The following is a 13,555-nucleotide window of genomic DNA, read 5'->3' on the forward strand; positions in this document are numbered from 1 at the left end:
ATTCGGATATTTTTCGGAGTACCGTAGAGTTACGGGAATTCGCCGGGGAGTATATGGGCCTTATTGGGCCTTAGGGGAAAGAGAGAGGGGAGGCTGTGCGCCCCCCCAAGGTTTAGTCCGAATTGGACTAGGGGGAGGGGCGGCGCCCCCTCCTTCCTTCTCTTCTCTTTTCCCTTTCCTTCTCTCCTACTCCTACTACTTGGAAGGGCTCCTAGTTCTACTAGGAAAAGGGTAATCCTACTCTCGGCGGGAGTAGGACTCCCCTAAGGCGCGCCATAGAGAGGGCCGGCCCTCCCCCTCCTCCACTCCTTTATATACGGGGAGGGGGCACCCCTTGGAGACACAATAATTGATCCCTTGGATCTATTAGCCGTGTGCGGTGCCCCCCTCCACCATATTCCACCTTGATAATATCGTAGCGGTGCTTAGGCGAAGCCCTGTGTCGATAGAACATCAACATCGTCACCACGCCGTCGTGCTGACGAAACTCTCCCTCAACACTCGGCTGGATCAGAGTTCGAGGGACGTCATCGAGCTGAACGTGTGCTGAACTCGAAGGTGCCGTGCGTTCGGTACTTGATCGGTCGGATCGTGAAGACGTACGACTACATCAACCGCGTTGTGCTAAACGCTTCTGCTTTCGGTCTACAAGGGTACGTGGACACACTCTCCCCTCTCGTTGCTATGCATCACCATGATCTTGCGTGTGTGTAGGAATTTTTTTGAAATTACTACGTTCCCCAACACTATACACTAGGTTATTTTTCACTCCGGTCACTGGGCACGCCATGGAGTTCATCGTCGCGCTCCAGGTGTTCGATGGAACGTGCATGGGCGACGGCTCCATCCTCCAGGTGGTAGCAAAATGTACACATCTCTCATTTATTTTTCCCAAAAAATGGCGCGTGAAATATAGGATTGACACTAGGAACTGTAAGTCTAATTGGACTCGTTTATTACCTTTTCAGGTGTCCTAGGTTGACCAAACTCTGGCCGCAAAAGAGCTGCTGGGGATCAAGGTCTACCACAGACTCTACCTTGATTAACCTTAAGAAGCAGGTTCGTACAAGCTCATACTATGATTTTGTTCCCTTACTTTACAGTCATATATGAAAAGGAGAAAAGGTGCATTAACCTTATACAAGTAGGTTCATACACACTCATATGAATACATGATACACAGACACACTGACACACCCCAATTCACATAATTTCATTGGTAGAACAGGAAATGATTGCAGTTCCAACGTTTGACCTGAAAAACCACTGACGACACAACTGCCACTGCAAATCCAACTCCGAAACCGGATCCCACAAGCACAAACAACACTATGGTTCCAACACTGTCTTGCGAAGACACTGATGAGTCGAGGGTTCCCGTACCTGAACTGTTGCACTGTTTGGATAATGGCCTTCCACACAGCCCTTCATTGCCTTCGAACGAGCTGTTGGTGAATGACGAAAACTGCTGCCCTTCTGGTATCATTCCGCTCAAATTGTTGTTTGATAGATTCAGCACTGCAAGATATGTCAGCATGTTTAGCTCCTGTGGGATCATCCCCGAGAGCTTGTTCTGAGAGAGGTCTAGTGACTCGAGTTGAGCCAAGTTGGCAAGCTTTGATGGGATTGCTCCAGTCAAGGCATTATGTGACATGTTCAGGCCATGTAGAGCAATAAGCTTCCCAACTGAGTCTGGGATGGGGCCATCAAATGCATTGTTTGAGAAATCAATCATCTTGAAAGTGGTCAGGATCTTGGTAAATGTATGTTCAATCCCTTTGAATGTGAGAATTTCTTGGTAGTACTCATTCCCAGGAGAACTTCTGTTATCTAGGGCTAGAGCATTACCCTCAGTACTAGAGTTTGTCATCATTGTCTCTAGCTTCTCAAACCATTTTGAATTTAAGCTCCCAGAAAAGTTATTGGAGGCCAAATCAATAATTTGCATTCCTGAGAAAATATTTCTGGCAGCAACACCTTCTGAAGGGCTCCCAATTGAACCATGGAATTGGTTGGATCTTAAGATGAGAACTCGAAGATTGGAAAGGATCCCCAACCAGGTTGGGAAAGAATCAACAATATGATTGTTACCTATATCAAGGACCTCTAAGCTTCTGCAGTTAGAGAGCGATCTGGGTATTTTCCCTTCAATTTGGTTGCTGTTCAAATCTATTGGCTGAAGCATACAACCTTCTCCAATATTTTCAGGCAACATCCCATTTAATTGGTTGTTTCTCAACTTTAACATTTTCACATTGCCATGTTGAATCAAGCAGGATGGAACCGAGCCAGTAAGGTTGTTGTATGACAAGTCAAGCATTTCATAGTTTGCACCACAAAGTGAAGTTGGTATATGACCATTTAGTTTATTCTTTGACAAATCAAGATAGATGGAGTTGTTGATATGTATATCCACCGCCGGTGTGATGGAAGAGAAGCTATTGTTGGAGTAATCTTACAAAACTCCACCATATATACTGGTTATGAGTGGTATTGGTGAATTTCCTTCAAGTCTATTGGAACTAAGATCAAGATAATCCAAACTCGTCATGGTAGGATTAAGAGGTGTACACTTCTCGAGGCGAACATGTTGTGTGAAAGGTTGAACCGCATGCTATTCTTCCCATTCTCCCACAACCAACATGGTATAACTCCATCTATATTATTGCTTGAAAGGTCAACATCCTCCATCTCATATTGACGCCTCAACATATTTGGTATTTTTGTAAGGTTGCAAGAAGCAAGGTGTAGGTCTTGCATGTTAGGCAGGGTAGGAAATAGATATTCTCCGTCTATTACTGATAGCATGTTGTCAGAAAGGCTCAACATAGAAAGATATTTCAGTCCTGACAGAAGGCTAAGCTCTATAGTGCCCTCCAGTTTATTCGGGTGAAGCCAAATAACTTCAATTTTTGTCAACTGAAAGAATGATTTGGGTATGTGGCCACTCAGCTGATTAGAACTTAACCAAATGGAAGTAAAATGTGAAGATAGTGGTGCGGAAATATCTTCAAGGTGACCAGAAAGTTGATTTGAGTGTAAGGACAATCCTTCCAAATTTGGAAGATTGAACAAACATTTTGGAATGTCACCTGCACACATAGGATAAAACCGGTCAAACTCAAAGAGCAGTAAATTTACAACTATATGTATGCTTTGGGATTTTGCATACATGTAGATAAAGAGCGGTGATCAAACGATAGTAAATACCCCAAAAATAACATAACAATAATGATGTTGTATGAGGTTCATGGTGGTGGTGGTGGTGGTGGTGGGGGGCAAATTTGACAATTTTGACGTGGAAACGAAATAAATTCACAGAATGAACTGGGTGTGAAACTATTTCACATCCCTAACCCTTTTGTGTAGCGCCCGCCACGCCGGCGCCACACCCTACGGTGCAGCGCCTAGCTCCGGAGCGTTGCACCTCTGTCCACCGTGGCAGCCCACGGGCCCGCACCCAGCCGTCCTAGCCGCTAGGCGTTGCACGTGTAATGTGCAGCGCCTAGCGGCTAGGCGCTGCACTGTGACTTATATGCAAACGCGCCAGCCCTCTCCTCCCCCACCCTCCCCATTGGCAGTTACAGAAAAACAGGGCGGCGGCCATCTGCACTCCCCCTCTCAATCCCCTCTCCCAAATCCTTCCGATCCGACGATTTGGTCCGTGCATTTGTTCACCAATCCATCGTAGAAGGTACTCTCCTCCGATCCCCTTCTTTCTATCCATAGAAAATATTATATTTTGAAGATTTGGGGAACCCTTGTTTGAATCTTGCATGTATTAGATTTGGGCAACTTTTGTTTGAATCTTGCATATATTAGATTTGGGGAACCCTTGTTAGATTAGAATGTGGTTTGGATAGATAGGTTGACATGTTATTTATATAGTTTGGATACATAGATTGATATGTTATTTCTATGGAGAAGTAGATTGACATGTTATTTGTATGGAGAAGTAGATTGACATGTTATAGTTTGGATACATAGATTGACATGTTATTTGTATGAAGTAGGCCCAAGTAGGGGGAAGCACCATATGCTTTGGATCTTGCATGTAGTAGGCCTACTTTAGTTTTTTTGAATTGAAAAGATAATCGTGTTGACAAGAATGCTTTGTTGAAATTGTTAGGATGGTTTGGCTTCTCGATGATCACTGGGACCATCAACACCGGTCGTACGCTATGTTGGTGCAGCAGCGGGTAATACTGAAAGTGGCCGGTGTTATGAATTTCGTATGTTTCTTCAAACACATATGTAATGTTATGATTTGTTTGTTTGTAGGAGCTTGCACCTCTGAAGCTTCGGTCTCACGGGATCAGCCTTGGAGGGATGCGCTATGATGAGCGGTACACACCTTATGTTAGGGAGGCAGGACTTCTCCCTTTCATTGAGTTGGTCCGCCGGTCGACGCCACCCAACAATGCTGCAGCACTCACCGCGCTTATTGATCATTGGAGGCCGGAGACACACACTTTCCATCTTCGGACCGGGGAGATGACCGTGACGCTGCAGGATATCGCTATGATCACCGGTCTTCCTATCGATGGCAATCCTTTATGTATGAACACCGATTCTGAAGGGTGGCGCGCGCAGATGCATGCCCTTATCGGTATGGTTCCTCCGGAGCCTCGGGAGCCAGAAAGGGAAGATAAGAAGAAGGAAAGAGTCGCAGCGGGCGCTACTTTCACGTGGATATCATCGAACTTCGCTCATTGCCCCGATGATGCTAATGAGGACCTGGTGAAGACTTATGCTCGTGTCTACATGTGGTACGCGATATCGAGGACACTGTTTGCTGATGGCACAGGCAAGAATGCTCCATGGATGTGGCTGAAGGCGTTGACCGTCTTCGATAGCAAATGGAGTTGGGGTTCGGCGACACTAGCTTACTTGTATCGACAGGTATGAAGTTGTTTCCTTTTCACTTCATTGACACATTATCAATGCGCTCTTGCGGCAAATTTGACCATGTTCTTTTTTATGTGCAGTTGGACGATGCCAGTTGTAGGCACACTAGAGGTATTGGTGGTTGTCTGCTCGCACTTTCCATATGGAGCTGGGAGGGTCTGCCGGTTGGACGACCTAAGACCGTGAAGTACGAGGATTGGGACGATAAAGACGACCCACTACGGCTCCCCACTTGGGCTTACAAGTGGGATGTGTTAAATGAGACGACGGATGATCCCTCGGTAATGTACAAGTTGTACAAGAGCGAGCTGGACGCGATCACACCTGAGCAGGTGAACCGACCTTGCATAAGTGATTATCATGCTTGTATCTTCACTCGATATCAATTTTGCATTCAATCCCATTTTGCAGGTGGAATGGGAGCCGTATGGAAAAGGAGAGAGTTTTGGTAACCCTATAGAGTTCAGGCTTAATCCGATGTGCATTAGGGATAGGGATCTCTGGCATATGCGGTGCCCACTGATATGCAACTGGGCGGTTGAGCTTCACCTGCCACATCGGGTTTTCCGCTAGTTTGGTTTGTTCCAGCCACACCCGCCGGAGTGGGAGGACACGGACAAGTTGCTACACGCGTAAGATATAATTAACCTTGAGCACTTAGCAGCTTCTCGACGGTTTCGATGATGCTAATATTCTGTTTCTAACTTGCAGGTTGGATAGGAAAAAGCAACGGAAGATCAAGGATTGGGCCAGCCATCACAAGAAGTATGTCGTGCAGTTCGCTCTTAGTGTGGAGCAAGCAAGGGCTGGAAAACGAGCCCAGCTTCGTGAGCACTGCCCGATCGCGTTCAACAACTATCTCGCATGGTTTCTTGCAAGTACCCGCGTGGAGGTATGCCAGCCGGCGTATGCTGAGGAGATTCTGGAAGAACCCACCGTTTTTGATGAGGTAGCCCAGCACCAGTACAACGCATTAGTCAGGAAAGGCAACTCGGTGATCCCTTCAGCTCCAATGATGAACTTTGTGGTTAGCCCTTCTTGCTTTTCCATTCGCACTTTTCACATCTTCGCTTGCCTAACACTTTGATACCGTTTCTGTTCATAGCGTGCCCAAATCAAGAAAGCAGCTGACGAGACCGAGACTATTCTGGAAACAACCCCGGCTGGCAAAAGCGATGGGGAAGGTGCACTTCGAGAATTCATTAAGGTTCACATCTCCTTCAAACTAGCACTTAACATTTGTTGGTACGTTCCATGTCTCATTCACTTGTACATGTTGCAGCGCCAGGGCCAAAAGTTAAGGCGGCTATCAAACCTTTTCAGTTGTCGTGACCCCGAGTATGTATCACCAGAACGGTCTAGGTCGGCGACACAATCAGATCCCGCTTCGGGGCAGAGCCATGGTGAACCTTTCGAGGATGAGGATGTGGGTGGGGTCACCCAAGAGGTATGGCATGACGATATATATCCATTTGTTGATGCATTGCTAACTATATCCTCACACACGGTCTTTCCATATCTTTTGTTGATGCATAGGTTGCTGATGATATGACCTTGGGGACGTACCGGGCTCGGTCTGCATACGAGTTGAAGCCTAGGAGGGGAATCAACAAGTACACACCTGAAGACTTCACCCAAAGAGGCAAAAGGACGGTCGGCACCTCGCGGATGGCGGCTTTGGATGACTATTTGGATGACGATGTGGAACCGGAGGCGGAGCCGGAGCCGGAGCGGGTTCCTCTTCCGAGGAAGGTGAAGAAGATAAGCGTCAAGAGGGGGGGAGGACCCAGCAAGCGTGGAAAGCACTAGTCATCTTAGTTTTTTTATAATGTTGAACTTCTTGCGATTTGTTATGTCGTTGAACTTGGAGTGGTCGTACCTTTTATGTCGTTGAACTTGGAGTGATGGTAGCTCTATGGTAAACTGGAACTTATTGTGATGGTCCTTTCTATGAAATGATGTCTTTTGTGAACCCTTTGTTTGTTATACTAATTGTTATACTTGGAGAAATGATGTCGTACCTGAATGTTTGTTATACTAGTTGTTCAACTGTGGCTGAAAAAGACCTAGTAGAGGGGGGGAGGAGGCACAGTAGGTAGGCCTCAAGTTTCAGGCAAAAAATTGCTAAGTGTTTGTGCAGCGCCCAGCACGGAGGCGCCACACTCTACAGTGCAACGCCTAGCACGCAGGCGCTGCACTGTAGAGTGTGGCGCCTCCGTGCTAGGCGCTGCATATGTCTGTAACTAGCCAAACTTCTGTTGCTTTCTGGATAGCTACAGACATATGCAGCGCCTAGCACGGAGGCGCCGCACTCTACAGTGCAACGCCTAGCACGCAGGCGCTGCACTGTAGAGTGTGGCGCCTCCGTGCTAGGCGCTGCATATGTCTGTAACTAGCCAAACTTCTATTGCTTTCTGGATAGCTACAGACATATGCAGCGCCTAGCTTGGAGGCGCCGCACTCTACAGTGTAACGCCTAGCACGCAGGCGCTGCACTGTAGAGTGGGGCGCCTCCGTGCTAGGCGCTGCATATGTCTGTAACTAGTCAGACTTCTGTTGCTTTCTGGATAGCTACAGACATATGCAGCGCCTAGCTCGGAGGCGCCGCACTCTACAGTGCAACGCCTAGCACGCAGGCGCTGCACTGTAGAGTGTGGCGCCTCCGTGCTAGGCGCTGCATATGTCTGTAACTAGCCAGACTTCTGTTGCTTTTCTGATAGGTACAGACATGTGCAGCGCCTAGCTCGGAGGCGCCACACTATACAGTGCAACGCCTAGCTCGCCGGCGCTGCACTATAGAGTGTGGCGCCTCCGAGCTAGGCGCTGCACATGTCTGTAGGTATCCAGCAATCAGCAGAAGGTATGCCTCCAGTTTCAGGCAAAAATTTCGCTAAGTGTTTGTGCAGCGCCTAGCACGGAGGCGCCACACTATACAGTGCAGTGCCTAGCCGCCAGGCGCTGCACTGTACAGTGTGGCGCCTCCTAGCTACGCGCTGCACTGGTCTGTAGCTATGCAGCCAGAACAGAAGGTACTTTACAGTTTGAGGCACTTGTACTTGGACTTAGTGAATTTTTAGCTATCCAGAGAGCCACAGCAGCTAGGCGCCACATGGTAGATAGCAGCGCCCAAGTACTTCACGACACATAGTAGTTCATAACACATAGTACTTCACGACACATAGTAGTTCTTACAACCAAATCAAGGAGGAGACATAGTAGTTCACCGCACATAGTAGTTCACACAACCAAATCGAGGAGGAGACATAGTAGTTCACGACACATAGTAGTTCACAACCAAATCACATTGGAGACAACCAAATCGAAGAGGAGACATAGCTCTATTGCGTAGAGCAAGGCCCCTTTCCCTTCTTCTTCTTCCTCTCTTCTTCCTCTTCCTCCTCCCTTTTTCTTATGAGGTGAGCCTCCTTAACCACCCTCTCCATGAATATCTGATTGTCCCTCTTTTCTTTTTCAGCTGCAATTGCCCAAAGCTTCATGGTTCTTTCTTCAAAATCCTGTTGACGCTTCTTCTGTGCCTCCTCAACTTTCCTCATCAACGCTTGCTCCCTAGCGCGCATCGCATTTGCCGCACTCTGTTTTCGCTTCCTCTCCTTCTCAAGCTCCTCTTCCTTCTTCTTCTTTAGCTTGGCTGCATCCTCCTCTCTAAGCTTCTTCGCAGCCTTCTCCCACCATCCGGCCATCTCATCTTCGCTATCCTCCTTCATCGTTGGTTTGTTGGTTGGGAAGCCGCCATACCTACAATGAGTGGAACATAATGGTTAGTAAGGACAATAAGAACAAATGGAAGCACATATGAAAAAGAAGAACATATGAAAAAACAAGAACATATGATACATTATAGTTAGTGAGGAACATACGAAAACGGTCCATCTAGGTATCCAAACATTCCTCTATAACGAACTTGCGCTTGTCCATCACCACGGCCAAGTCCACCACCAAGGCCAAGACCATCGCCAAGGCCGAGACCATCACCACGGCCATTACCACCACGTCGAGCTCTTCCACCACCACGGCCGAGACCACCACCACCACCTCTACCACCACCATGGCCTCTTGTAAGTCCAAGTTGCCGACCTCTTTGTTGCCTAGATCCTCTTTGGCTAACACTTGGTTGGCTACCACTTGGTTGCCTTGGCACTTGTCGGCTACCACTAGGTTGGCTAACACTTGGTTGGCTAGGCACTTGTTGGCTACCACTTGGTTGCCTTGGCACTTGTTGGCTACCACTTGGTTGCCTTGGCACTTGTTGGCTACCACTAGGTTGGCTTGGCACTTGTTGGCTACCACTAGGTTGGCTAACACTTGGTTGGCTAGGCACTTGTTGGCTACCACTTGGTTGCCTTGGCACTTGTTGGCTAACACTTGGTTGGCTAGGCACTTGTTGGCTACCACTTGGTTGCCTTGGCACTTGTTGGCTAACCCCAAGAGGTACACATTGGCCACCATCTACCACGGCTTCATCCGCGAGACTAACATCCTTGAACAATGTAGTCCGATGATCCCGACCAAATACCTTCTCGAAAGCTTCGGCCTCCTTCACCATGAACCCCTCCGCATCAACTTGTTCATCGGGACCATCGTCATCCGAGTCCGATGCATATGCACGGGAAAAAGGGATGGAATGGTCCATTGTCTCTTGCAAATGATATTTGTCGAGATCACCCACATTGTTGTCATGGAGATCAACTTCATTGTCATCGTCTGCATACTCATCATTGTCCTCTTGCAAAGATTCATCTTGGTTGTTTCTATACAGGCTAAATGTTGGCCTCACTTCTTGGGTCAAAAGAGGTTCAACAATTTCATCTCGCTTCAAGGATGGGGGGCTACTAGCAACCAAAGGGGAGGGGTTCCGGTTCAAGTCCAAATTCAAACTTGAATCAACCTTCTTCGTTGCAAATAACTCAAGAGCCTTGTCTAGTGATTCGGCCACCGTCTCCTTGTATGCAACCCAACGTTGCTCCGAGTTTACACGCATTGTCTTCCAACGGATGTGCATTCCAAAACCAACATTATGCCTTCCCTCCAACTCAATGATATCACTAGGGTCCATCCAATTCAAATCTTTCCTAACTTGTTGCAAGAGCTCCGCATAGCTAGGACTACTATCAAACACCATGTCAAACTCATCCGGGTCCGGTTCTTTATTGCCTTTCAAAAAGGCGTCTTTGTCCCCATGATGAACAAACACACAAGTTCTTCCCATCCCTATAAGCAATGAACACAAGGTAACATTGCTTCCATGAATACTAATCCATGGATTAACACCGAATACAAACCCTAATATATATATGAAACAACAACCCTAACCCTAACCATAACCCTAACCCTAACCATAACCATAACCCTAACCATAACCTTAGCCCTAAACCTAACCCTAGCACCAACATAAGAACACCCATAAGAATAACCCTAGCATACTAACAAAGCCTAATCATAGATATTGGCAAACAAACATCTCACATCTCCATGCAAATCTCTAGATCCAAACAAACCTAGGGTTTCCCCAAACTACCAACAAATGAGCAATGGGAGAATTTTACTTCGATCAAAAAAAGGGGATCGGAGATTATTACCTTGAGGGAGGGTTTGACTTCGAAATCCACGGACAAATTCTTCAAATTTGCAAGATTTGGAAGAAGATTTGAGAGGGGGGGAGAGTGGGAGAGGGGGCAAAGCTCGGGGAGAGAGTGAGAGAGTGTGTGGTTGGGGGGTGGGGGAGGGGGGCCCAGCCAAGTGGGTTTGCATATAAGTCACAGTGCAGCGCCTAGCCGCTAGGCGCTGCACATTACACATGCCACGCCTAGCGGCTAGGCGCTGCACATTACAGGTGCAGCGCCTAGCTCGGAGGCGTTGCACTGCTGGGTGCGGGCCCGTGGGTTGCCACGGTGGACAGAGGTGCAACGCCCCGGAGCTAGGCGCTGCACCGTAGGGTGTGGCGCCGGCGTGGCGGGCGCTACACAAAAGGGTCAGGGGTGTGAAATAGTTTCGCACCCAGTTCATTCTGTGAATTTATTTCGTTTCCAGGTCAAAATTGTCAAATTTGCCGTGTGGGGGTGTGGGGGGGGGGGGGGGGGGGGGGAGCTTACCGCTCAGCCTATTACTTGACAGGTCCAACACTGAAAGCTTGGTCAAGTTTCCAATCCATGATGGTATTGCCCCAGATAAACTGCCATTACTGAGGTCTAAGCTCATCAAATTCGTACAATTTCTGATCGACCAAGGAATTGGCCCTGAGAAATTGTAATCTACCAGCATCAAGTCTGTAAGATTATGAAGTCTTCCAATCCAAGAGAGTACTGGCTTCTCTATTCCTGACCCATGGAGCCACAATGTATTTAGGGACGTAAGGTTAGCTATGTAAGAAGCAGTGGGCTGCTTGGGAGATCCTATGTAGGTAAGGCCCAAGAATTTCTGATTTGAGATGGACAAAAGAGTCTGGTATGACACCAGAACAATTTGTCTTCCATAAATCTAAAGATTCCAAATGATTTCCTGGTGAGAAATTTGGTAGTTGAACAAAAAGACTAGGGTTGTACGAGAAATCAAGATATATCAGATTTTCTAGCTGGAAGATTTTTGTTGGAAGTTTCCCTTCAAAATTATCACCCCAGAGATCAATGTATCTTAAGAAAGAGAATGTTGCAAATAACCCAGGAATCTGTCCAGCCAAGCTCGTATCAGACAAGTCGAGACTGAGGAGCTGGACCAGCCGCTCAAAGCCGAAATTAGGAAGGTTGATATGGCCAAAGTCGTTACCAGAGAGGCTGAGACTTGTGAGAGAGGTGAGATTGAATAGTGCTGGGCTGAGACCACGGAAGCTCCGCAGGTTACGATCACTGAGGTCCAAAGTGATCACCTGACCGGAATCCCTATCACACCCGACGCCCTCCCAGTGGCAACAGTCTGAGCCCTGCTGCCAGGTAGAGAGGTTGGTGTTGTGAAAGGAGTGCTTCAGCTGGAGGAGAGACGACGCCTGATCAGGGAGGCACTGGACTCTGGTTCCATTGCCGCCGTTGGCAGCGATGCGGATGGGGCAGTAGTATGTGAGCAGTAGCAGGATGAAGTGAAGCTGTGGGCGCCTGGAGCTCATCGGTCTACTGCTTGTCTGCTTTGCAACTTCAAGCTGGTGCTTAGGGGGATATATAATACAGGGTAGATGTAGAAATCTTAACAGTTCATTTCACTCGTTCCTAGCTGTACAAGTTTCTGTTCAATGGCACTGTTGTTGTTTAGTCGAAGATGAAAGCTTGTGCAACACCATTATGTGGCCAAAGTTATTTCCTATGAAATACGGCAGCGCACTTTGATGTGCACGCGACTGGTTGCTGTACTGGCAGCTACATGTTTTATTGTCTTATTACAGAGACTTGGACCAATTCAAAGTTTAGAGAACGATTTGGTACCTTTCATGAGTCAAGGTCCATTTGCCCGTGGGCCCATTACAAGCTACACAAGTTAATGTAGTGACTGTACTGTAGTGGCAGGAATCTACAATAGGGTGAGCTATACTATTTCTTTGGTTAAGGCTGGTCGTAATGGGAGTATTATAGGTAGTATCATGTATGCCAACTAGACAAATTTGATGAGGTGGCATAGAATTAAATGAAGAAAGAGAGGGTTGAGTATCATATCATAATACCGTATCATATTAAATGTTGTGCTACTATGTGTCATGCATGCTAATAAATGGAGTCATCTATGATACTACTACCTCCGTCCTGGTTTATAGGTCCCCTTTGTAGTTTGTGCCAAATTTTGACTAAAGATTTAACTAACAAAATGTTAATGCATATCAAGAAAAATTATCTCATTGAATTCGTATTTGAACATAGTTTTCAAAAATATAATGTTTGGTGACGTGCGTGAACATTTTGTTAGTTTAATCTATGGTCAAAATTTAGCACGAAATACAATGGGGACCAATAAACCCGGACGGAGGTGGTAACATATAATATTATGCACTACGGATGTAGTATCATACACTAGTATCATATGCATGATACTAGTCTATGGTACTTGCCATTACAACCAGCCTAAGAGGCTCTCCTTAATAGCCGGAGTTAATTAGATTAGTAGAAATAGAGTCCGACTCTTAGGGGACATAAGTTGAGCCAACATTACAAAAGGATACACATATTAATTATAGCTGATATGGAGCCTAAAGGAAGAAAAATATTAAGGTTTCTGTTTTAGCTCAGGAGAAATACCTAGGGAACATGCTCTGAAAATTTGGAAGTTACCCTCGCTCTGTCTTATGAGGTGTTGTATGTGTTAATTTGCAGTTCCTTTTTGTTTCCTTCCCAAAGCGAAGAGGAAGGCGTCCAGATCCCAGCGTCGACCGTCGCGAGTCTGCGGGTTCCCTGCCCCTCCTTCAGCCACTCAGGCGGTGGGAGGGGGAGGGAACCCCAGTCCTCTCCCTGTTTGTAGATAGTTGTAGGGTTAGGTTTTCAGGTGGCTTCGTCCGGGTGGTGGCGGTTGAGTAGCGTTAAATAAATCTTCCTCAACTTTGGTTCCTCCATAGCGGCGCTTCTGGCGGCTTATGGAGTTGTGGGACGTGTCTTCCCGGTGTCTCCTTGGAGCGATTAGATCAGGTGTCGGTGCGCGAGATTGGCGGGACGGTGGC

At 47.1% G+C, this 13,555-nt stretch overlaps 1 protein-coding gene across 1 annotated transcript; it reads right to left on the bottom strand.

Annotated features, from left to right (window-relative positions):
* Window positions 1-1,014: 1,014 nt before the first annotated feature.
* On the bottom strand, window positions 1,015-12,044 carry LOC109747296 (receptor like protein 27). The gene is made up of 2 exons (XM_020306377.4): window positions 11,019-12,044; window positions 1,015-3,092 (listed from the first exon to the last, which is right to left on the bottom strand). Exon 2 carries the CDS (start codon window positions 2,318-2,320, stop codon window positions 1,214-1,216), a length of 1,107 nt encoding a protein of 368 aa, XP_020161966.1. The 5' UTR covers window positions 2,321-3,092; window positions 11,019-12,044; the 3' UTR covers window positions 1,015-1,213.
* Window positions 12,045-13,555: the final 1,511 nt, after the last annotated feature.

Source organism: Aegilops tauschii, chromosome 3 (assembly GCF_002575655.3).
Source record: "Aegilops tauschii subsp. strangulata cultivar AL8/78 chromosome 3, Aet v6.0, whole genome shotgun sequence".
In the NCBI taxonomy this organism is placed as follows: Eukaryota; Viridiplantae; Streptophyta; class Magnoliopsida; order Poales; family Poaceae; genus Aegilops; species Aegilops tauschii.

Excerpts from the sequence above, each read along its gene's own strand:
- LOC109747296 (XM_020306377.4), bottom strand. The coding sequence starts at position 2,320 with ATGCTTGACTTGTCATACAACAACCTTACTGGCTCGGTTCCATCCTGC.